The sequence below is a fragment of the Symphalangus syndactylus genome, chromosome 20, assembly GCF_028878055.3.
Source record: "Symphalangus syndactylus isolate Jambi chromosome 20, NHGRI_mSymSyn1-v2.1_pri, whole genome shotgun sequence".
In the NCBI taxonomy this organism is placed as follows: Eukaryota; Metazoa; Chordata; class Mammalia; order Primates; family Hylobatidae; genus Symphalangus; species Symphalangus syndactylus.
In genome coordinates this window covers 26,349,012-26,371,831 of record NC_072442.2, presented here as the reverse complement: position 1 = coordinate 26,371,831, position 22,820 = coordinate 26,349,012, and the positions used below count along the sequence as shown (strand labels likewise).

The following is a 22,820-nucleotide window of genomic DNA, read 5'->3' as shown; positions in this document are numbered from 1 at the left end:
AGTTCACTTCCCATATTCCACTCAGGAAACATTCTTCCAACAAGTTGAAAGAGAAGGAGGAATGGGAAAGGCGCAGTGAAGTAAAATGAGGGTAAAGGCGCTGCCTCCTGACAGCAGAAGGTACCCACGGTGAAGACAGTTTGTACAAACTCTATTCCTAAGGCAGGGTCAGAAGTGAGTTCTGAAAGAGACCTGATGGCAATTCTGCTTTTTTGGTTTTGTTTTAAGGTCTTATATTCCAACAGGAATTTCAAATTCATTTCTGGCATGTTCAGATTTATTGCTTATAGCGATGTCTGTTTGCGTCGCTATAAAGAAATATCTGAGGCTAGGTAAAAGAGGTTCAAAGGCTCATGGTTCTGCAGGCTGTACAGGAAGCATGATGCCAGCATCTGCCTCTGCTGAAGGCCTCAGAAGGTTTACAATCATGGCGGAAGGTGCAGACAGGGCAGATGCATCACATGGTGAGAGTGGCAGCAGGAGGGAGAAGGGGGAGGCCCTGCCCTGGGCTCTTACTTATTTATTTATATTTTTATGTTTTGAGACAGGGTCCCGTTCTGTCACCCAGGCTGGAGTGCAGTGGCACAATCACAGCTCACTGCAGCTTTAACCTCCTGGGCTCAATCAATCCTCCCGCCTCAGCCTCCAGAGTAGCTGAGACTACAGGCGCACACCACCATGACAGGCTAAATTTTTGCATTTTTTTTGTTTTGCCATGTTGCCCAGGCTGGTCTCAAACTCCTGCGCTCAAGTGAACCGCCTGCCTTGGCCTCCCAAAGTGCTGGGATTACAGGTGTGAGCCACCATGCCTAGCCCTCGACTCTTTTAAACAGCCAGATCTCATGTGAACTAACTCAAGCATGAATTCCTCACCCATCACCAAGGGGATGATGCTAAGCCATTTATGAGCGATCTGTCCCCATGATCCATTACCTCCCACTGAGCCCCACCTCCAACATTGGGAATCACATTTCAACATGAGATTTGGAGGGGACACACATCCAAACCATATCATTCCACCCCTGGCCTCCCAAATCCCCTGTCCTTCTCACATTGAGAAATACAGTCATCCCTTCCCACTAGTCCCTTAAAGTCTTAACTCATTACAGCATTAACTCAAAGTCCAAAGTCTCATCCGAGACTCAAGAGCAAGTCCTTCCACCTATGAGCTTGTAAAATAAAAAACTATATACTTACTTCCAAAATACAATGGTGGTACAGGCATTGGGTAGACATTCCCATCCCAAAAGAAATAAATTGGCCAAAAGAAAGGGGTAACACCCCATGCAAGTCTGAAACCCCACAGGGCAGGCATTAAATCTTAAAGCTCCAAAATAATCCTTGATTCCATGTCCCACATCCTGGGCACATTGGCATGCCAGGTGGGCTCCCAAGGCCTTGGGCAGCTCTGTTCCTGTGGCTTTTCCATGCTGAGGTTGCAAGCTGCTAGTGGCTTTACCATTCTGAGGTCTAGAGGGTGGCCGGCCCATTCCCACAGCTCCGTTAGGCAGTATCCTGGTGGGGACTCTGTGTGTGGGGGGGTGGGGCTCCAATCCCACATTTCCTCTCAGCACTGCCCTAGTGGAGGTTCTCTGTGGGGGCTCTGCCCCTGCAGCAGGCTTCTGCCTGGGCACCCAGGCTTTCTGATACATCCTCTGAAATCTAGGTGGAAGCTGCCAAGCCTCCTTCACTCTTGCATTCTGTGCATCTGCAGGCGTAACACCACATGAAACCCACCAAGGCTTACAGACTGCACTCTCTAGAGTGGTGGTCTGAGCTGTACCTGGGGCCCTTTGAGCCAGGGCTGAAGCTAGAGCAGCGGGTATGCAGGGAGCAGTGTCCCAAGGCTGTGCAGGGCAGCAGGGCCTTTGGTCTGGCCCCCAAAACCATATTGTCTTCCTAGGCCTCTGGGCCTCTAATGGGAGGGGCTGCCTAGAAGATTTCTGAAATACTTCAATGCCTTTTTTCCATTGTCTTGGCTGTTAGCATGCAGCCCTCTTTAGTTTTAGTCAAGCTAATCTCTCTAGCAAGTTGTTGCTCCATAGGCCACTTGAATTCCTTCTCTACCACAGGGTTAGGCTGCAAATTTTCTGAACTTTTATGCTCTGCTTCCCTTTTTAAATGTAAATTCCAACATTCCAAATGTAAGTCATTCCTTTGCTTCCATAGCTACCGTGGGTTGTTAGAAGCAGCCAGGCCACATCATGAATGTTTTACTGCTTAGAAATGTCTTCTGTTAGATACCCTAGGCTATCATTCTGAAGTTCAAACTTCCACAGATCCCTAGAATATGGACACAATGCAGCCAAGTTCTCTGCCTGGGTGTAAGGAGGGTGACCTTTGCTCTAGTTCCCAATCAGTGCCTCATTTCCACCTGAGATTTCATCAGCCTGGCCTTCACTCTCCATATTTCTATCAGGATTTTGGTCACAACCACTTAACAGGTCTCTAAGAAATTCTAAACTTTCCTTCATCTTCCTGTCTTCTTCTGTTCCTCCAAACGCCCAATCTCTGCCTGTTACTCATTGCCAAAGCTGCTTCCACATCTTCAAGTATCTTTTTTTTTTTTGGTGGTGGGGACAGAGTTTTGTTCTTGTTGCCCAAGCTGGAGTGCAATGGTGTGATCTCAGCTCACTGCAGCCTCCACCTCCCAGGTTCAAGTGATTCTGCCTCAGCATCCTGAGTTGCTAGGATTACAGGTGCAGGCCACCACGCCTGGCTAATTTTTTGTATTTTTAGTAGAAACAGGGATTCACCACGTTGGCCAGGCTGGTCTCGAACTCCTGACCCCAGGTGATCCACCCGCCTCAGCCTCCCAAAGTGCTGGGATTACAGGTATGAGCCACTGCACCTGGCCATCTTCAAGTATCTTTATAGTAATGCCCCCCTCCCAGGACCAGTTTTTTGTGTTAGTCCGTTTGCATCACTATAAAGGAATGCCTGAGGCTGGGTAACTTAAAAAGAAAATATGTTTAATTGGCTCATGGCTCTGCAGGTTGTGGTGCCAGCATCTGCTTCTGGTGAGGGCCTTAGGAAGCTTACAGTCAGGGCAGAAGGTAAAGGGGGAATAGGCATGTCACATGGTGAGATAAAGAGCAAGAGAGAGAAAGGGGACATCCCAGACTCTTAAACAACCAGATCTTGCGTGAATTAACTTGAGTCAGAGCTCACTTATCACCAAGGGGATGGCGCTGAGCCATTCATGAGGGATCTGCCCCCATGATCCAATATCTCCCACTAGGCCTTACCTCCAATACTGGGTATCATATTTCACCATGAGATTTGGAAGGGACACACATCTAAACCATATCACTAGGTATCAAGGAAATACAAGTGAGGGGAGAGAAGGATTTCTTGGTCAAATATGTTGGGGGAACTGCTGGATTACACAAAGTTAAATGCCACTGGGCAGGGCTTCTCAGAGCATTTCACTTGCTGATGTGTGCACTGAACCGGGCAATTAGCGTGCACCCTGCTCGGGTCAAAGGGACACATCCTGAGCAGTCCTATTTTAGAGGCATTGTACAGTGGTAGGAAACGCCAGCTGACCTGAGCTACTTTCAGCTTCATCACCCCCTGGTATGTGACCTTGGGCGGTTAATTCCCTGTTGGGAGACTCAGTTTCTTCATCTATAAATGGGGAAAATCCCACCCCCATCTCACAAAATATTCAACGTGCCTAACAGAATGCCTAGTACTTAGTCAAGTACTCAAAGTGGTAGCCCCCTCCCTGTTTTCTCTCCCGTCCGTGATCCTTTAGGAGATAGTTGTCTCCCCTTCCAGTGACTCTTTTTTTTTTTTTTTTTGAGATGGAATCTCACTCTGTCACCCAGGCTGGAGTGCAATGGCGTGGTCTCAGCTCACTGCAACCTCCACCTACTGGGTTCAAGCAGTTCTCCTGCCTCAGCCTCCCAAGTAGCTGGAACTACAGGCACACGCCACCACACCTAGCTAATTCTTTGTATTTTTAATAGAGACGGGGTTTCACTATGTTGGCCAGGCTGCTCTGAAACTCCTGACCTCGTGATCTGCCCGCCTCCGCCTCCCAAAGTGCTGGAATTACAGGTGTGAGCCACTGGGCCCAGCCTAGTGACTCTTTCAATATCCAACTCAGTAAATGCCTGGGCTATATTAGATGTTCAGTAAATAACAAAGCATGAATGAACGAATGAATGAATGAACGAATGCAGAACCCGTGTTATTTGATGCCTCCATTTTCCAAGCAGCATCCCAGATGCCTTTCTAGCTTACATTTCCTGGAGAATGCTCTTACCCATTCTGCAGGGTCATTATTTTTATGCCTGATTTACAAAACAGAAAACTGAGGTTCAAAGATGGGTATGGATCTGGTCAAGTTCAAACAGATCATAAATTCCGGAGCTGGACTTCCAGACTGGTTTTCTCACTCCAGACCCATTAAACAACGTTCATCTTCCAATATCCACTTTTAAGCACCCATAATAACAACCCAAGGTTATGCAGGTATAAGGCTAAAGCCAGGATTTGTACTTGTATCTGTCTGATCCCAGTACTTCCTGTTTTCAAGGCAGACATGCCCCAAGGGCCTTGGGGATTACAGGTCAGGAACCCCAGGCTGGGACTTCTCGCTGCCAAGAATCCTGCGTCTACTGCTGTCTGTCCCTTCCAAAGCACATAACTCTCCCTCCTTCTCAACTCTTGGGTGCTGGCAAGTTATCTCTGAGTGGGTTTGTGCCTGAGTTCAACAATGCCCCGCTAGTCTGGAAACAAGACCACAGCAAGCACTGACCTCAGTTAGAACAAGTGTAGGCAGGTTGTGAGCCAACTCCTGTTTCCGCAGTGTTCTCTCCCCGCTGCTTGACTTCCTAGTTTATGGGAAGGTGAAGAGAGGGCCCCCAGAGCAGTAACTAGTCAGGGCACTGACAAGGGGGGAGGTGGGCGGCCTCATCATCTATCCCCTTCGGCTGTTCCCTCCCTCCCAGCTTCTTCACTGGGTGGGGAAGCAGAGTGTTCTGATGGTTGGGAGCATCCATCTGGGAGTTAGGCAGATCTGGGCTCAAGATTCTACCACTTTCTACCTGTGTGACCTCAGAGAAATGTCTTAGCCTCTCTGAGCCTCTGTTTGCTCACCTGTAAAATGAAGATAATGATACCTTTTTCATGGGATCACTGAAAGGACTAACTGCATGAAGACTTGTAAAATACTTTACTCAGTGCATGTCTCAAAGGAAACACCCAGCCCATGGAAGCTAGGTCACTCTTGACTTCCCTTGCTAGCACCCCTGAGCGGCTCTGAGTTTGGAAAAAGGGTTTTACGTGGCAAAGGGCATTTATTTTCCTGTGTTGAGGGGGTTGAAAGAAGTGCTCTTACATAGGGGTGAAGAGCACAAGCCTTGCTGTTGTGAGACCCTGGCCAACTTACTTATCACCTCTCCAGGCCACACTTCCCTCATCTGTAAAACCGGAATTATAATCATGACTTTTAATTAGTGGAGCTACAGTGAATCTCACATAAGTTCACGGTCATAGAAGTGACTTATCTGCCCTCACTGTCTCCACTTCCTCACCCTCAATTCTCTCTTGAGATCACTGCAGACTGACTTTTGTCCTCACACCTCACTGTGTCCAGCTCATGATCCCCTCCATGCTGCTGAATCCAATGGTTACTTTTCAACCTCTGTCTTTGACACAACTGATCGCTCCCTCCTTTTTTCCATGGGAGTTTGGGATACTACCATTCCTCGTTCTTCTATGGCACTGGCCACTTCTCATCTCCTCAGCTGGCAACTCGTCTTCCCAACATGTATGTGTTGGAGGGCCCTGGGCCTCATTCTTTGGCCTCTTCTCATCTATTCTCACGCCTGGATGATCTCCTCCAGTCCCATGGCTTCAGGTCAAGTGTACGCGCTGATGGCTCCTGTAATTCTGTCTACAGTCCAGTCTTCCCTACTGAGTGCTCACTCACAAATCCAGTGCTGCTTTGGCAGGGACAGATGCATGTCTAAAATATCTAATAAGCCTCTTGAATTCAACGTGCCTAAGATAGGAACTCTTCATTTTGCCCTAATTTCATCGTATCAAAATTGCTTCCTCCGTGGGCTTCTCCATTTCCAAAACTGGTACCAGTTGTTCAAGTGAGAGAGCTGAGAGTATCCCTGATTCTTCTCTCCACATCACATCAGTCCATCAATAAGTTCTACTAGGGGACCCTCAGCATACATCCTAAATCTGACCTCTTCTCACACTCCCCATCAGGACATCCTAGTCCCAGCCCAGGCCCCCTTGTCTCTCCCTGATCTCTTTAGGTGGCCCTTGCCTGTCTCCCACCTCCACCTTTGCCCCTCTAGGGTCTGTTCGCCAGAGTGATCTCTTACAAAGAGACATCAAGCCTGTCAATCCCCTGTCAAAACTCTCCAATAGCTTTCCATTACAACCAAACCAAAACAGAGACATACAGGACCCTATGTGATTATGCCCCTGCCAGTGCCGCCGCTCTCACCTCCTTCCTCCCTCCATCACCCGCCCAGCTTCGGCTGTGCTAGGGCTGAAGAGATCCCAGTCCAGGACTCCTGCATTTGCGGTGTCTGCCTGGAGCTCTTTTTTTCTGTGCATTTTTACATGCTCGTCCCTTCACTTCATTCAGCTCAAATGTTGCCATTTCAAAGAGGCCTCGCCTGATTCCCCTATCTAAGTTAATCTCTTTCCTCAAGCTGTCCTAACCTTTGTGCTTACTTATCTATGGAGTGCTCATCTCCATCTAAAGTTGTATTGTGTGTGTGTGTGTGTCTGTGTGTGTGCATTTGTTTACTTGTTTATTATTTAAAGCCTTCATTAGGAGGTAAAGTCTGTGAAGAAGTGGGCAGGGTCTTGTTTACAGCTGCATCTCCAGCGTCTAAAAAAGTGCTAAGTACACAGTAGGCACTCAAATGTGTTAAATGAATTCACGATAATCACCTACTTCAAAGGGTCGATATAAGAATTCAAGGCAGTGATGCTTGTGAAGCCCTTAGTATGGTGCCTGGCACACAGTAGGACGTCGATAAATGTTAGCTCTTACCATTATGTAACAAATCCTCTTAGAATGAGGATGCCCTTCACATTTGCCACAGCTGCCACACCTTTCAGACGGAGGGCCCTGCGGTCTCTCAGAGATCTTCTGGGCCAGGCCCCTGTGGGGCTGCGTGTGCTGGGCCTCCAGTTCTAAGGGACCACAGTGCACTCCTTATCAGATGTTTGTGTTTAGACTCTGAAGGGGGCAAATAACTCTAGTTCTCTTTTGACAACATTTTGGGCTCTGCCACCATTTTATTATGTGAGCAAACATTTGATAGCTGGGAAGCCCATCCCTAATGACAGGCCATAGAATCTCACTGGCGTCTCCTTATCTGCCCTTCTTGTTTGCTCTTCTTTTGAAACCTGCAAGGTCACAAGCCGTTTTCTCTCTCCTCCACCTGAAATCTGAAAATTGGAAAAAGGCTGATAGTGGGAAGTAAAGAGACTTGAGAGTGGGGGTGGGCCAGGGGAGGAAGAGGAGGCAAAGGGTATCAGAGGACCCTGACCAACGTCTCAAGAATGTGAAAGGGTCAGAAGCCTGTATCCTCACATGCACGCACTGCTCAGCCCCCCTCTTTTTTTTTTTTTTTTTTGTGAGACTGAGTCTTGCTCTGTTGCCCAGGCTGGAGTGCAGTAGCATAGTATCGGCTCACCACAACCTCCGCCTCCTGGGTTCAAGCAGTTCTCTTGCCTCAGCCTCCCAAGTAGCTGGGACTACAGGTGCACACCACCATGCCTGGCTAATTTTTGTATTTTTAGTAGGGATGGGGTTTCACTATGTTAGCCAGGCTGGTCTCGATCTCCTGACCTCGTAATCCACCTGCCTCGGCCTCTCAAAGTGCTGGGATTACGGGTGTGAGCCATCGCGCCCGGCCTTCAGCCCCACTCTTAAGAGCACTGAGGAGCAGCATGGGCTTAGGCTGAAGAACCCCATGTTAATAAAATTGTGCCAAGGACCACGCTCAGGACTCCACTCATCTAATCACGCAACAACTCCCATTTTATAGGGGAAGAAACTGAGGCACAGAGAGAGTAGTAACTTGTCCAAGAGCACAAAGCTTAGTAGAAGTCTCCTCACCTCCAAGCATGATTGAAAGAGCACACGCTGAGTGGCCACCTAGACAGCTAGTTTGAAGCTGTGGCTCCACACTCTCCTAGTTCTTAAACCTCGGACAATTCACTGACTCTCTTTTAGCCTTGTTTTCCTCATCTGTCAAATAGACATAATGGTATCCTCATATAGGGTTATGGTTGGAGCAGTGATCAATGCAACAACAGTGGCCTTCAGTAGTATTGGTAGGTGTAAGTGTGTGTGTGTGTGTGTGTGTTTGGAGGGATCTTGAGAGAATACGCCACTAAGTCAAAGGCAGAACCTTAGATGCCAACAAAAGCAAAAGGGAAGGAGGAGACACAGGGAGACAAAAAGAGACTCCCCAGAAGTGAAAAGGAAAGCAGTGACACTCCATGACAGTTCAAATGAATAAGGCCCGGGCACTGGAGGGCGAGGCTGCCCTGAGTTGGGTGAGGCGGCTTCTCTCGAGGGCTTCTCCAGCCATTGTGGGGTCTCCTGCCCTGGCCCACCCGCGAGGATGGCATCAGAGGCCTTCAGCCTTTGGATCCTTTCCCTGGTCCTCTGAGTTTCTTATCCCAAAGTAAGAAACCCATAGAAAGCACTTTGCAATTTGCAAAGCTCCTTCCTGATGAGTAGTTTGAGGGTCATTTTCTCGTGTGCTTTCTGGCCTTGCTGCCCTAGGTGAGCAGCACTGGCACACCCTGGGAACTTGTTAGAAATGCAGACTCTTAGGTGCACCCCAGGCCTACAAGTCAGAATTAAACCAGAATGCACATTTTCACAGGCTGTCTGGTACTTGTGGGTCCATTAAAGTTTGAGAAGCATTAGTATAGGAGACCTCTGCTCTTAGAGGCCTTAGGAAGAGACCCTCGCTTCCACAAGAGGCAAGAGCTCACCATCTAGCTGCCTTTTCAAGTACACTGAGCACTGTATAAATGCCACTGTCACAGAAAGGCAAGCCCGGCTTCAGGATGAAGGTCAGCAAGTTAGGACTATTTCAAGGTCCCCAACAATTCACTTCTCTCTTCTGAAGTGGCCAGGAAAGCCGGCTGCCAGGTTTTCCTGCAGGAAGTGTGCCTCAGCATGAAAACTGCAGAACTGAGCAGACACAAGGCCCCCAGCCCTCCACCTGCTGCTCTTTGCTGGTTGAGTTGGGCATCAACTCCCTTAGAGAAGCCAAACTAATGGCCCATGTCCCTGCCAGATGACACAGCTGAGCACTCTCCCTCCTCTCTCTCTGCAGTGTCCTCTACAAGCCTGGTGATGCCCACACACCACTTACTTTGTGTGCAGCAACAAGGACCCTGTTTTCCACACCATCACCCTCTGGGCAGCTGTCATGGAAAAGCCCCGTGACCTGACAAGCACCTGCGAGAGGTCCCTGCTTACCTGACGGACGTCCTGCTGGCACCTCAGACAATCCACTCTCAGGAGGCGCAGCCCGAAGCCCAGCTTCCCTTCTATGCAGTATTGCCACGATGCCTCTCCCACGATGTCAAGGACTCCTATCTGTCCTGGAGGTGGGAGACAAGGAACCACCGAAGAGGAAGCAAGAAAGCCGTACTGTCTACGTTGTGATCCTTCATCGAACAAACTGATGCGAAAACTTGAATCTGTTACTGAAACGAGGAGAGAAGGACACGTGCTATTGAACTGAGCCAAACACACTGTAAATATCCGCAGACTCCCTCTCCCGACCCCATCCCAAATGATCTTGAGATTTCTTTTAAAGAAGTAAATTTGTCCAATGGCTGTAAACTATAAACTACTGTAATTAAGTGCAATTTCCCCTCTGTGTCCTCTCCCCTCTGTCCTGTATATAATACTAAAGTGTCTATTAGTTTTCTTTGTAAAGGTCAGAGTCAAAATTTCAAAAGTGATCTGTCCCCTCTCTCTTCCCTCATGGAGAAACATCCTAAGTGGGAAGTGAAGCCCCTTGTCCTCTCCCTCAGGCCTAGACATTTACGGGGACGGCATACCTTGGACTGACTACCAGCTAACTCCAGTCTCCTGACATTAAGACACACCTCTGGGCCGGGCGCGGTGGCTCACGCTTGTAATCTCAGCACTTTGGGAGGCCGAGGCGGGCGGATCACGAGGTCAGGAGATCGAGACCACGGTGAAACCCCGTCTCTACTAAAAATACAAAAAAATTAGCCGGGCGTGGTGGCGGGCGCCTGTAGTCCCAGCTACTCAGAGAGGCTGAGGCAGGAGAATGGCGTGAACCCGGGAGGCGGAGCTTGCAGTGAGCCGAGATTGCGCCACTGCACTCCAGCCTGGGCGACAGAGCGAGACTCCATCTCGAAAAAAAGAAAAAGACACACCTCTCGATCCCTGGAGGGGCTGAACGTAGTGTGTCAGAGTAACATGCCAGCTTCTTGTGGGCCAGGAGTTCAGCCATGCACTCCCTAAGAAACCCCAGGGCAGGGAAACTGGCCGATAGCAGAAGAAAAAGTTGCAGTCTCAGAAAGCCTTCCATTAAAACAATTTATTTTATCACTACCCAGAGTCTCATATTTCTGTCTCTGATACTTTCCCTGCCATGGTTCCACCAAGAACCCCTGGCCCCTGGTCTCCTTGGAATTTTCTGTGTACTCCACTGGGATCACGTAGTGTGTCATCTAGGGGTGTAGAGAGGCGGGTGGCCTTCTCTTGCCGTCATGTTCCTGGTGTCTTTGTGTAGGCCTTACTGCTAATTGAGGTAAAGGAGAGTTGAATCCCCCAGTAAGATTCCACAAGTCGCTCAGAGGGAATCTGGCCAGAGCAGGAGCTAGCACCCTTTTCTTCCCTGCAAGTCTCAGGGGTAAAGTCATAGAGTCAATTCTTGGTGGGTGACCTGTGTGATAGAAACAGACAAAAAGTAGGATGAATGAAAACCCTGTGGGTGAATTGTTTAGCCTCATTTAAAGCATTAATTCCAGCCTTTCTTCCTGCCCTCCTTTTCCTTCCCTTAGAGCTCTCAGTCACTAAGTGAATGGGCTCTTGTGGACGTCACCTCTTGCCCAAGATTCTCTCTCTGGTGGGGGTGCTAAGGAATACAAATAGTCCAAACAGTAAAAAGCCAAAGGCCCAGAGACTCTACCAGCAGGGACTTTACCACAAATAATTCAGTGCTGACTCCAGGAGAAAGGAAGATGGACCTGTCTTCTTTGCTATTTCCTTTTTTGCCAAACAGCATAGGCCTACTGGCCTGTGGTTCTTCGCTTTTAGGCAGAGCATGTCCCAATGAAAGTGGAAGCAAAGATTGTGCTAACCAGGCCATGAGTGATGGATTTTTTTCAAAATCCCATTGTAGTGGGAGATTCAATTCTCAGTGAGCTGGGCAAATTTACTGAGTACCTACTCTGTGGCCAGAGCAGGAATGGATGGATAAGGAAATACTGACTTTAATTGATTCCTAGCTCCCCCTAACAATGTAATTTGGATTGAAACAGTCAAGAGAAAAGTTCATGACTGGGTTGAGGAGGGCTGAGGACAAGGCCGAGCACTACATATGGAGGAGAGAGGCCAAGATCCCCTTTCATTAGTTGAGCTGTCCTGTTGGATGGCTTCTGTGAGCTCCGGGAAGAGGAAAGGAACACAGGCCTCAAGCTCCAGCCCCAGTTGAAGCCCTATGTCTGGACTTGTGTTGTTTCTGGAAAAGCAAGCATCTGCTTTTGGTAGATTTTAGATCTTGCATTTAGACCCTGAAAACCCAGAAGGTCATATTTGTCTAACAGGTCATCTGGGCAGAGGTGTATGTAGATGGAAGACAGGGAGGATGGCTGGGTTGGGGACAGTCTCTAGAGAGTTTTCCTAACGAAATCCTACTTGAACCAAGATATGTAGACAGCTGACCCTGGCAACTGACAGCCCCAAGGATGGTTAGCTTCACCTTTCTAAATCAAGCAGGGACCTCCCTCCGCTGGCTATACAAGGGCCAAGGGGAATCACACACTCTGAAGATTCATTGGCAAGCTTCAACCCCCACACCTTCCTCCCACCACCTGATGGACCAACAATCTCCAGGGTGTCTTTTCATACCCTGACCCCAGGCTCACAGACAGATGGTTCCATTTTTTTCAGAGCCAGCTGTCACTTTCTAGGGTGAGCCTGAGGAAGACAAATTTCATTTTAACATCCATGGATAGGAAATAAAATCAGTACTGAAAACTCGCCTTAAACTGTATTAAACTTTTCCATGCTAACCAGTTATGGGGTATTCCACCAAAGGCAGAGATAATGCAGTGTTAGCTGCTGAATTCAGGTAGATAAGAAAGAATACAATGCAGACAGTCAGGGAATCTGGGCTCTTGGCCCACAGTTGGGGGCAAGTCTTTGAATTACCTTTGGAGCCAGAATTCCTTGATTAGAATCTCCAACTCCACCATTTAACCTCCCTGGTCCTCCTTAGTGTCCTGCTATGTGAAACTGGAATGATAATGGTAATACCTACTTTATAAGATTGTTTGAGAAGTAAGAGGGTTAATATATGTTAAACACTTAGATCTGTATATACAATGGGTATTGTATGTTAGTATCATCTCACCCCAGAGTGCCTTCTCCTGTAGTCTTGTGTAGTCTTCTGGGTTTGGTTGACATTTCCAGATAACTTCATCACCAACTTGACGTTTGGTTAAAAAAAAACAAAAAACTGCCAATAATTGGTAACGTTTTTGTTCATCTGTGTGGTATATGGCAAATCTCAGCGGTAAACCAAGGCTGAGTTGGGAAGGAGAGGCCTGAGGAGAAGAGAAAGGCTTCACTGCAGAGAGTCTTTGTCTTCCTTAGGAAAAGAAGAAGATAAAATGTGATGATCTTATATGAGTGGGAGGGCCACAGAGAGCACTGGGAAGATGGAACTAAAAGTGGCTTTGTGTTCTACAAAGTGGGTTGGGGATCACGGAGGAGTCCAGTGAGCAAGGAAGAGTGAGGGTCAGGAAGGGGTGGGAGCTAATTTCTGTCCAAGGAAAATCAGGGTCGATGTGTCCCCTTTGACTTAGGAATTAATTCAAACACGCCATCCAAAGCTGCTCTGGAAAATGAGATGTGACATATCCACGTCTTCATGCTTCAAACACATCCCGACAGCATCACACAGGCTGAATATTTATGAGAAATTGCAATCAGCTGAACCAAGTGCCTGTTAGGCCCCTCCTCCCCACCCCCCTCCCTCCTCCTCTTCTTCTGGGTGCAGAGGTCATTCTAGCTGGACAAATACTGGATTGTGTGCCGCGATTTATAACATGACTATTTTACAAATGAATCTTTAGAGCGTGCAGGACTTTGCACGTGCCTGGATGAACATTCCTTTTTCCTGGGTGCATGCCTACAGAGAAAACACTTTCTAAGGGAGAACCCGCAAAGCAAATACGAGGGGGACAACATCAACAGCAGGAAACACCAAAGCAGGCTTCACGAGATCTGCATATGTACCTTTACGCCAACAGATCACGCAACACAAAAACAAGATGTTTCTTTCCCCCGTCTTTTATTTTTTCACCAAATACACACTGTTATATTCCCCAAAGAAAGATTTCTTTCCCGTGCCATATTGTCTTGACATCATTAATGAACTGATGTATTAAATTATCCCCAATTAAGGCCGGGCGCGGTGGCTCACGCTTGTAATCCCAGCACTTTGGGAGGCCGAGGCGGGCGGATCACGAGGTCAGGAGATTGAGACCATCCTCCTCGTCTCTACTAAAAATACAAAAAATTAGCCGGGCGTGGTGGCGGTCGCCTGTATTCCCAGCTATTCAGGAGGCTGAGGCAGGAGAATGGTGCAAACCCTGGAGGCGGAGCTTGCAGTGAGCCGAGATTGCGCCACTGCACTCCAGCCTGGGCGACAGAGCGAGACTCTGTCTCAAAATAAATAAATAAATAAATAAATAAATAAATAAATAAATAAAATAACAATAAATTATCCCCAATTAATTATGAAGGTTGAAGGTAATAAATGGATAAAGCTAATTTTTTAAAAAGACCAAAAAATACCAGTATAAGGAAAACATGTCTGATTTCCCGAGCCATTACAAGATCTTCTGTGTATATCTTTGCTTTTGGAAATGTATAATTCAAAATAATATTTCCCCTTCATTTATTCAAGAAATACTTACTGGCACTTGCTGCATGTCAGGCACTATTGTTCCAGACACTGGAGATCTATCAGTAGACCAAACAGATAAAAATCCTTACCTTCATGAACCCTGCATGCTAGTCAGGGAGATAGCAAATAAATGTGTGAATATATGTATGTGGATGTGTGTGTGTCAGATGATTTTAAAAATCTATGCAAATTGGCCGGGTGCGGTGGCTCACGCCTGTAATCCCAGCACTTTGGGAGGCTGAGGCGGGCGGATCACTTGAGGTCGGGAGTTTGAGACCAGCCTGACCAATATGGGGAAACCCTGTCTCTACTAAAAATACAAAATTAGCCAGGCATGGTGGCGCATGCCTGTAATCCCAGCTACTCGGGAGGCTGAGGCAGGAGAAGTGCTTGAACCCGGGAGATGGAGGTTGCGGTGAGCTGACATAGTGCCATTGCACTCCAGCCTGAGCAACAAGAGTGAACTCCATCTCAAGAAAAAAAAAAAATCTATGCAAATTATAGCAGGTAAAGGAGATACTAGGGGTAGCCATTGATTTTTATTTATTTATTTTTAATTTTTTTTGAGACAGAGTCTCACTCTTGGCCCAGGCTGGAGTACAGTGACATATCGGCTCACTGCAACCTCCACCTCCCAGGTTCAAGCAATTCTCCTGCCTCAGCCTCCTGAGTAGCTGGAACTACAGGCACACGCTACCATGCCCGGCTAATTTTTGTATTTTTTAGTAGAGACAGGGTTTTGCCATGTTGGCTGCTCTGGAACTCCTGACCTCAGGTGATCTGCCCACCTTGGCCTCCCTATGTGCTGGGATTACAGGCGTGAGCCACTGTGCCCAGCCTGGTAGCCATTTTAAACAGTATGGACAAGGAAGAAGAGAGTGGCCACTGAGAACGTGACGTCTGAGAGCCCTAAGGCTGCTGAGTGAGCCATGTGGACATCTAGGAGGAGAGCATTCCAGGCAGAGGTAACAGCAAGTGCGAAGGCCCTGGGGCAGGAACAGAAACATATAGCAGAGCAGCCAGAGCAGAGAGAGAGGGAAAGTTCTGGTTCACAGAGGTAAACAGGTGCAGGGGCATGATGACAAAGGGCCTTGTGACCATTCGTAAGGACTTCTGCCAACTGCTGTAAGAACTTTGGCTTTTACTTTGTGTGAGCTGGGAGTCAGCAGAGAATTTTGAATACAGCAAGGACAAGATATGACTTCTGTTTTAAAAGGATCCCTCTGACTGCTGAGCTTTTGAGGAAGGGAGTGCCAACAGTGACAGCAAAGAGATTATCAGGAAGTTGTTGCCATAATCTAAGCATGGGTGATGAGAGGTGATCTGATTGTGTATTTTTAAGGTAGAGGATTTGAAGATACCAGGATTTTCTGATGGTTTAGATGTAGAATGTGAGAAAGAGTGATCCAAAATAATTCCAAGATTTGGGCCCTAAACGAAGTAGGAAATAGAAATTAGTGTTGTTGGCCAGGTGTGTTAGCTCACACCCATAATCCCAGCACTTTGGGAGGCCAAGGCAAGTGGATCTCTTGAACCCTGGAGTTTGTGACCAGCCTGGGCAACACAGCAAGACTTTGTCTCCACTAAATATTAAGAAAATCCAGGTATGGTGGCGTGCACCTGTGGTCCCAGCTACTCAGAAAGCTAAGGCGACAGGATTGCTTGAGGAGGTCAAGGCTGCAGTGAGCCAAGATTGCACCACTGCCCTCCAGCCTGGGCAACAGAGCGAGACCCTGTCTCAGAAAAAATAATTTAAAAAATAAAAATAAACGCTGCTGCTGTAGAAAATGAAAAACAATGTTACACAAACATAGGCTGTGTCTTGGTTATTCTTTAAAGTGGTACCTTAGGAAGCATCTTAGTAGTATGTTATGCTGTAATGTGATATTATCATATCCCTAATACGATGTCAGGCTCTTCAGTAACATGACATTCACTTGGTTGATGTATTAGTCCATTCTCACACTGCTATAAAGACATACCTGAGACTGGATAATTTATAAAGAAAAGAGGTTTAATCAGCTTACGGTTATGTGGGCTATACAGGCTTCTGCTTCTGGGGAGGCCTCAGGAAACTTACTATGATGGTGGAAGGCAAAGCGGAAGCAAGCACGTCTTACATGGCAGGCAGGAGAAAGAGAGAGAAGGGGGAGGTGCTACACACTTCCTTTTTTTTTTTTGAATGGTAGTTTTGTTTTATTTTATTTTTTATACATATATTTTTTATTATACTTTAAGTTCTAGGGTACATGTGCACAACATGCAGGTTTGTTACATATGTATACACGTGCCATGTTGGTGTGCCGCACCCATTAACTCATCATTTACATTAGGTATATCTCCTAATGCTATCCCTCCCCCCTCCCCCACCTCACAACAGGCCCCAGTGTGTGATGTTCCCCTTCCTGTGTCCAAGTGTTCTTATTATTCAATTCCCACCTATGAGTGAGAACATGTGGTGTTTGGTTTTTTGTCCTTGCGATAGTTTGCTGAGAATGATAGTTTCCAGCTTCATCCATGTCCCTACAAAGGACATGAACTCATCATTTTTTATGGCTGCATAGTATTCCATGGTGAGCATGTGCCACATTTTCTTAATCCAGTCTATCATTGTTGGACATTTGGGTTGGTTCCAAGTCTTTGCTATTGTGAATAGTGCCACAATAAACATACGTGTGCATGTGTCTTTATAGCAGCATGATTTATAATCTTTTGGGCATATACCCAGTAATGGAATGGTGGGGTCAAATGGTATTTCTAGTTCTAGATCCCTGAGGAGTCGCCACACTGACTTCCACAATGGTTGAACTAGTTTACAGTCCTACCAACAGTGTAAAAGTGTTCCTATTTCTCCACATCCTCTCCAGCACCTGTTCTTTCCTGACTTTTTAATGATGGCCATTCTAACTGGTGTGAGATGGTATCTGATTGTGGTTTTGATTTGCATTTCTCTGATGGCCAGTGATGATGAGCATTTTTTCATGTGTCTTTTGGCTGCATAAATGTCTTCTTTTGAGAAGTGTCTGTTCATATCCTTCACCCACTTGTTGATGGGGTTGTTTTCTCGTAAATTTGTTTGAGTTCATTGTAGATTCTGGATATTAGGCCTTTGTCAGATGAGTAGATTGCAAAAATTTTCTCCCATTCTGTAGGTTGCCTGTTCACTCTGATGGTAGTTTCTTTTGCTGTGCAGAAGCTCTTTAGTTTAGTTAGATCCCATTTGTCAATTTTGGCTTTTGTTGCCATTGCTTTTGGTGTTTTAGACATGAAGTCCTTGCCCATTTCTATGTCCTGAATGGTATTGCCTAGGTTTTCTTGTAGGATTTTAATGGTTTTAGGTCTAACATTTAAGTCTTTAATCCATCTTGAATTAATTTTTGCATAAGGTGTAAGGAAGGGATCCAGTTTCAGCTTTCTACATATGGCTAGCCAGTTTTCCCAGCACCATTTGTTGAATAGGGAATCCTTTCCTCATTTCTTGTTTTTGTCAGGTTTGTCAAAGATCAGATAGTTGTAGATGTGTGGCATTATTTCTGAGGGCTCTGTTCTGTTCCATTGGTCTATATATCCGTTTTGGTACCAGTACCATTCTGTTTTGGTTACTGGGTGCTACACACTTTCAAGTGACCAGATCTCATGAGAACTCTAGCAGGAGACAGCACTGGGGGATGGTGCTAAAACCATTAGAAACCACCCCCATGATCCAATCACCTCCCACCAGGCCCCACCTCCAACACTGTGATTTACAATTTGACATGAGATTTGGGCGGGGACCCAGAGCCAAACCACATTAGTCAACAAGTGTTTATTGAGTGCTTACTATAGGCTACATACTTCTCTAGGTGTGGGAAGAAAAGCAGTTTATAAAAGGTCACTTCCCTATGGGGTTTACATTCAACTGGGAGGGAGCCAACAAAAACTAAACAATATATTAAATATATACTAAATAAACAAATATACGAGTGTTGATACATACTAGAAAGAAGAACAAAGCAGAGAAAGATGAAAGAGGAGGGTGGGGAAGGAGGTGGATTCATATTTGCATGGGTGTCTTTGCTTTCCAAGATAGGATTTCTTTTGGGCATCCTGACCAAAAAGATAACTGAGTGAATATTTCCGAATCACCTGCACTGCCTGCTGAAGACTTCGTTTCCCTACTGCTTCCTCCTCTAGGAGATTCTATCAGTTCCCCCTTGCTGCTGTAACAAATTACCAAAAATGTGGTGGCTTTAAATAACAGAAATTTATTCTCTCACAGTTCTGGGGGCCGGAAGTCCAAAATTAGGGTCACTGGACCAAAATCAGGCTGTCAACAGGCTGTCACTCACTCCAGAAGCTCGAAATTTAGGAGAATCTTACCTTGATTCTTCCAGCCTCTATTGGCTGTCAGCAGTTCTTGGCTTGTGGCCACATCATTCCTATCTCTGCCTCCGTGGTCACATCGCCTTCTCTTCTGTGTCAAGTCTCCCTCTTCCTCCCTCTTATAAGGATACATGTGATTGTATTCACAGCCCACTGTGTTGCTTAGGATAATCTTCCTTAATCACATCGGCAAAGACCCTTTTTCCTTTTACTGTAACATTTACAGGATGGAGGGTTAGGACCTGCTATCTTTGGGGGTCATTCATTCAGCCTAATACAGAGACTTTATCACAAACCCACACATTCAAAGCCAGAAAAAGAGAACGTAAGGTGACACTTTCTTTTGTACAACTTTTTCCATTATAATTCATCATTATTTTCATAAAATAGGTTGTCTTGTCCAGGAAACACGGATAGTAACAAGAAAGACACTTGTTTCTTAATCATTACAAAATCTACTTTCAGGAACCACACTTTGGGGCACTCAAATCAATAAGTCAATGAAAAACTTAAGCATGTTGCTCATGTTTGTATCATGGAGACAAAACAATAGTTTGCCACTGTAGTTAGGGTTAACCATTTATCTACTCATTTGTTCGTCTAGTAAATATTTACTGCTGCCTTATAGAGTTGTGGTTAAGAGCTCAGAGTAAGGAGTAATTCAAATCTGATTTCAAATCCTGACTCTACCACTTACCAGCTGTGAGATATTTGGAAGGCAACTTAACCTCTCTGAATGTTTCCTTACCTGAAAATGGGGTTGTCTGGGGATTAAATGAGACAGAAGATGCATAAAGCCCTTTGCCTGGTACATAAGAAAGGGCTCAATAAATGTTCATCATTAGCATCCAATTCAGGAATACAACATGAGATAGCACAGTGGGCCCCTTCCCTACTGTCACTGTCTTCCTCCCACCAGAATATAGGTTTTGTGAGAGCAGGGATGTGGTGTTTTGTTCACTGGTTTGTCCCCAGCATCTGGTACCTGACACACATTGGCACTTGGTAGATATTCTTCGAATAAGTGAATGTGTGTATGTGTATCATGGAGTTTACTAGTTTTCTGTTTGGAAAATGACCCCAATACACACCTCCCACAACCACCATCACCATCACTCTCTGGGGCCTCCCAAGATTCAAAGGAAGAAGCAAGTCATTGGTATTACTTCTATCGCTGGGGATAAGGAGAAAGAAGAGATGAAAATGGCAGTCCTGGGTGGTGTTTTATGGCTAGTGTATTGCTATGGATAGTTGGAAGTATGCCTTGTTTAGTACTAAACTAAAAGTGAAAGTTAAAACAATTGAGAGAGCTAAAGAAAAACAGGCCACGTCTCAAACTCAGTTCAGCTTTGAGCTGGCACTAAAAGGGGGGAAAAAACCCAACATTCATGCCTACCCATGGGTTCAATTCCCGTATACCACCTGCAAATACTCCTACTATTCACAGAAAGAAAATCAGATTGCAAACTTAAGGACAAAGACCTTATGTTATGCCTACCAGCCTAACCCAGGTTCTTCATTCCTTTGACTATATTCTTTGTACATTTTCAATATGCAAAACACGTAAGTGTAGTGGGGAGACACTGCACTTGAGGGTGAGTGCTCATTCAACAAACCTCTTTTGCACACTGACTTTGAGTCAGGCATGGTAGTGGGTGGTGGGGATTCTAAAATGCCCTGAAGCAGTTACCAGCCTGGCTGGGGAGACAGACAACTTAGCAAGTGATTTCAATTACAGAGTGTAGGTGTTAGAAAGAATACTGACAGGACAATAGAGGAAATTCTGCTTGGATGGCAATCAGAGAAGTTTCCTTGGTAGATACGTAAACTGTGTCATGAAGAATGAGTGACAGTTCACCTGGTGAATGGGGAGCAGAGGACAGTGGAGGAGGCATTCCAGGCTAAAGACCCACAACGCAAAGTGAATGTCCAAATCGATGAATTCGTAGTGTTTCAGTCCAAATCCTCTGTCCTCATTGATTCCCCCAACCCAGCTCTGCATGCCTGAGACCCCTGCCTGAACTTCTCTTGCCCTGGCTCTGTAAATCATGATCTGACAGAGTGAAATGTGTTCTCCAGGCTGCAGGGTGTCAGGTCAAGGTAATGGGTCACTGGTCGGCTGGTGCCCCAGCAGAGTGAACCAGGGCCTGAGAATCAAATATGTAGCCCCCACATCTCAGATGAGCAGAGGTGGGGCATGGGGTAAAGCATGTGATGTTTATGTTCAGAAACTGCAAAGCCACTAGCTTGCAAAGTGTCATTACATCGGCAGGTGGAGGGTAATTTTCCTGTTACTCAAGGTCTCCTAATCGGGCTCTGATTGGTTTCTGGGGAATTGTTTTATGACCCAGAGCCAGGCAGCGATAGATAGGAGATGTGGTTTGGTGGGCAGCAGTTTACAAGGCAGGAAATTGCTTCACTGGGCACAACCATTCATAAGAAACACCTCTGGGAAAAGGAGACCCGGGATCCTGGCAGGTCCACCCCTGGCCATCTGTTTACATCAGAAACAACCCACGTTCCTGGTTACACAATGTGGCAGCGTCATTTTGAGTGGGGGATCTTTGCCCCTTGGAAGAATAAACACATTCCTCACTCTCAATAGAATTAGCAGACCTCACAGACTTTTCAGTGACTCTCCTGGAGGCCTTAATGTCATAGGAAGGTGACTCTAAACATGATTAGCTGTACAACCTCACTCATTCCAAATTCAGTGGAATTTTCCTTTAAGGGCAGTGAAGGCTCAGATGAAGATACTCCAAAGGCGAAGGGTGGAAGTGACGATCCTTTGTCACGATTGTCAGTTGCCAAGGCCATGCCAAGTTTCTTAGGAACAAACCATTAGGGCCAGGCATAGTGGCTCACTCCTGTAATCCCAGCACTTTGGGAGGCTGAGGCGGGCGGATCATTTGAGGTCAGGAGTTCGAGACCAGCCTGGACAACACGGCGAAACCCTGTCTCTACTGAAAATACGAAAAAAAAAAAAATTAGCTGGGCCCAGTGGCGTGCTCCTGTAATCCCAGCTACTCAGGAGGCTGAGGCAGGAGAATCCACTTGAACTCAGGCGGCAGAGGTTGCAGTGAGCCGAGATTGTGCCACTTGCATTCCAGCCTGGGCGACACAGCGATACTCTATCTCAAAAAAAAAAAAAAAAAAAAAAAGGAACAATGCATTCACTGGCTTAGGGGTCATTGGTCAGTCTGGGGCGGAGGAGGCAGGGCTGTGGGTTGTTCGGACATGTTGCCCACATTTCCATTGTCCCATCAGCTCTGCAATTCCTTAGCTGAGTTCTAGAGTCCAGAGTTTTTAGCACCTAGAGCCATCAAATCCACGTGCGCCATGGGGAGAAAAGATAAGGGGCAGTGGCAGAGTCTCCAAAACCATCGAGATCTGTCTGGAGAGTCACTGGAAGCCTCCAGCCCAGCACTGGTCAGTAAAATCAAGAGACGCCAGGCATGGTGGCTCATGCCTGTAGTCCTAGCACAAATTAGCTGAATGTGGTGGCATGCACCTGTAGTCCCAGCTACTTGAGAGGCTGAGGTGGAAGGATCCCTTGAACCCAGGAGGCGGAGGTTGCAGTAAGCCAAGAGCCAAGATCATGCCACTGCACTCCAGCCTAGGTGACAAAGTGAGACCCTGTCTCAAAAGAGTCATGCCCCAAAGCTTCCTCCTCCTCACCTATTTGTAAACTCCATCTTACTCCCATCCTGGCCAGGTGAGCTTCACCTCCCTAAGGTCTCAGGTTCTGTATCTTTGAAATGGAGAGAATCATGGCACTTAACTTCACAGCCCTAATGTGAGGACTAAATGAAATAATGAATTTCCTTACTCTTAAGTGTGTTTGCACACTTAAGGTTTGGTGCATTTTCTCTGGGGCAGTCCAGCAGGTGGAAGGACTTGGAGGGGAATTTCATTTTATGTTTGTTTTTACTTTCCATATGAGGAATCATAGACAATCTATTGCTATCCCTGACTTAGTCCAGGACCTACTAACTGCGTTCTTAGGCTATTGGGCAGAACATCCAGGAGCAGTCAGCAGGAGAAAGCCCTGGGCTTGCCCCATCTGAACTTGCTTTGTTTGCTTCCATGGAGACCATTTGTTTAATTTCGTCTCCCACTTGCAAATTCTAAGGGGGCCCAGACCATGCCATTCTTGCTTACCACTATACCTCCAGGACTTCATACAGTGCCTGAAGCATAGTAGGTTCTCTATAAAGACTTGTTGAATGAATAAGAAAATGCATTAATGTGTGAGTGAAAAAATGA

At 46.4% G+C, this 22,820-nt stretch overlaps 1 protein-coding gene across 5 annotated transcripts in view; it reads left to right on the top strand.

Moving 5' to 3' along the window:
- Window positions 1-22,820, top strand: part of HNF1B (HNF1 homeobox B) — a 100,210-nt gene that overhangs the window by 48,857 nt on the left and 28,533 nt on the right. For 3 of the 5 annotated variants that reach the window (XM_055257091.2, XM_055257092.2, XM_055257093.2), the window contains one exon: window positions 9,348-10,606. The exons of 1 other annotated variant lie outside the window; for it this stretch is intronic. In XM_055257091.2, coding sequence (XP_055113066.1) covers window positions 9,348-9,368 — 21 coding nt within the window. In that variant the 3' untranslated portion in view covers window positions 9,369-10,606. Of the gene's footprint in view, window positions 1-9,347; window positions 10,607-22,820 lie in introns of those variants that run through there. One more of the 5 variants, XM_063628704.1, reaches the window with a different exon arrangement.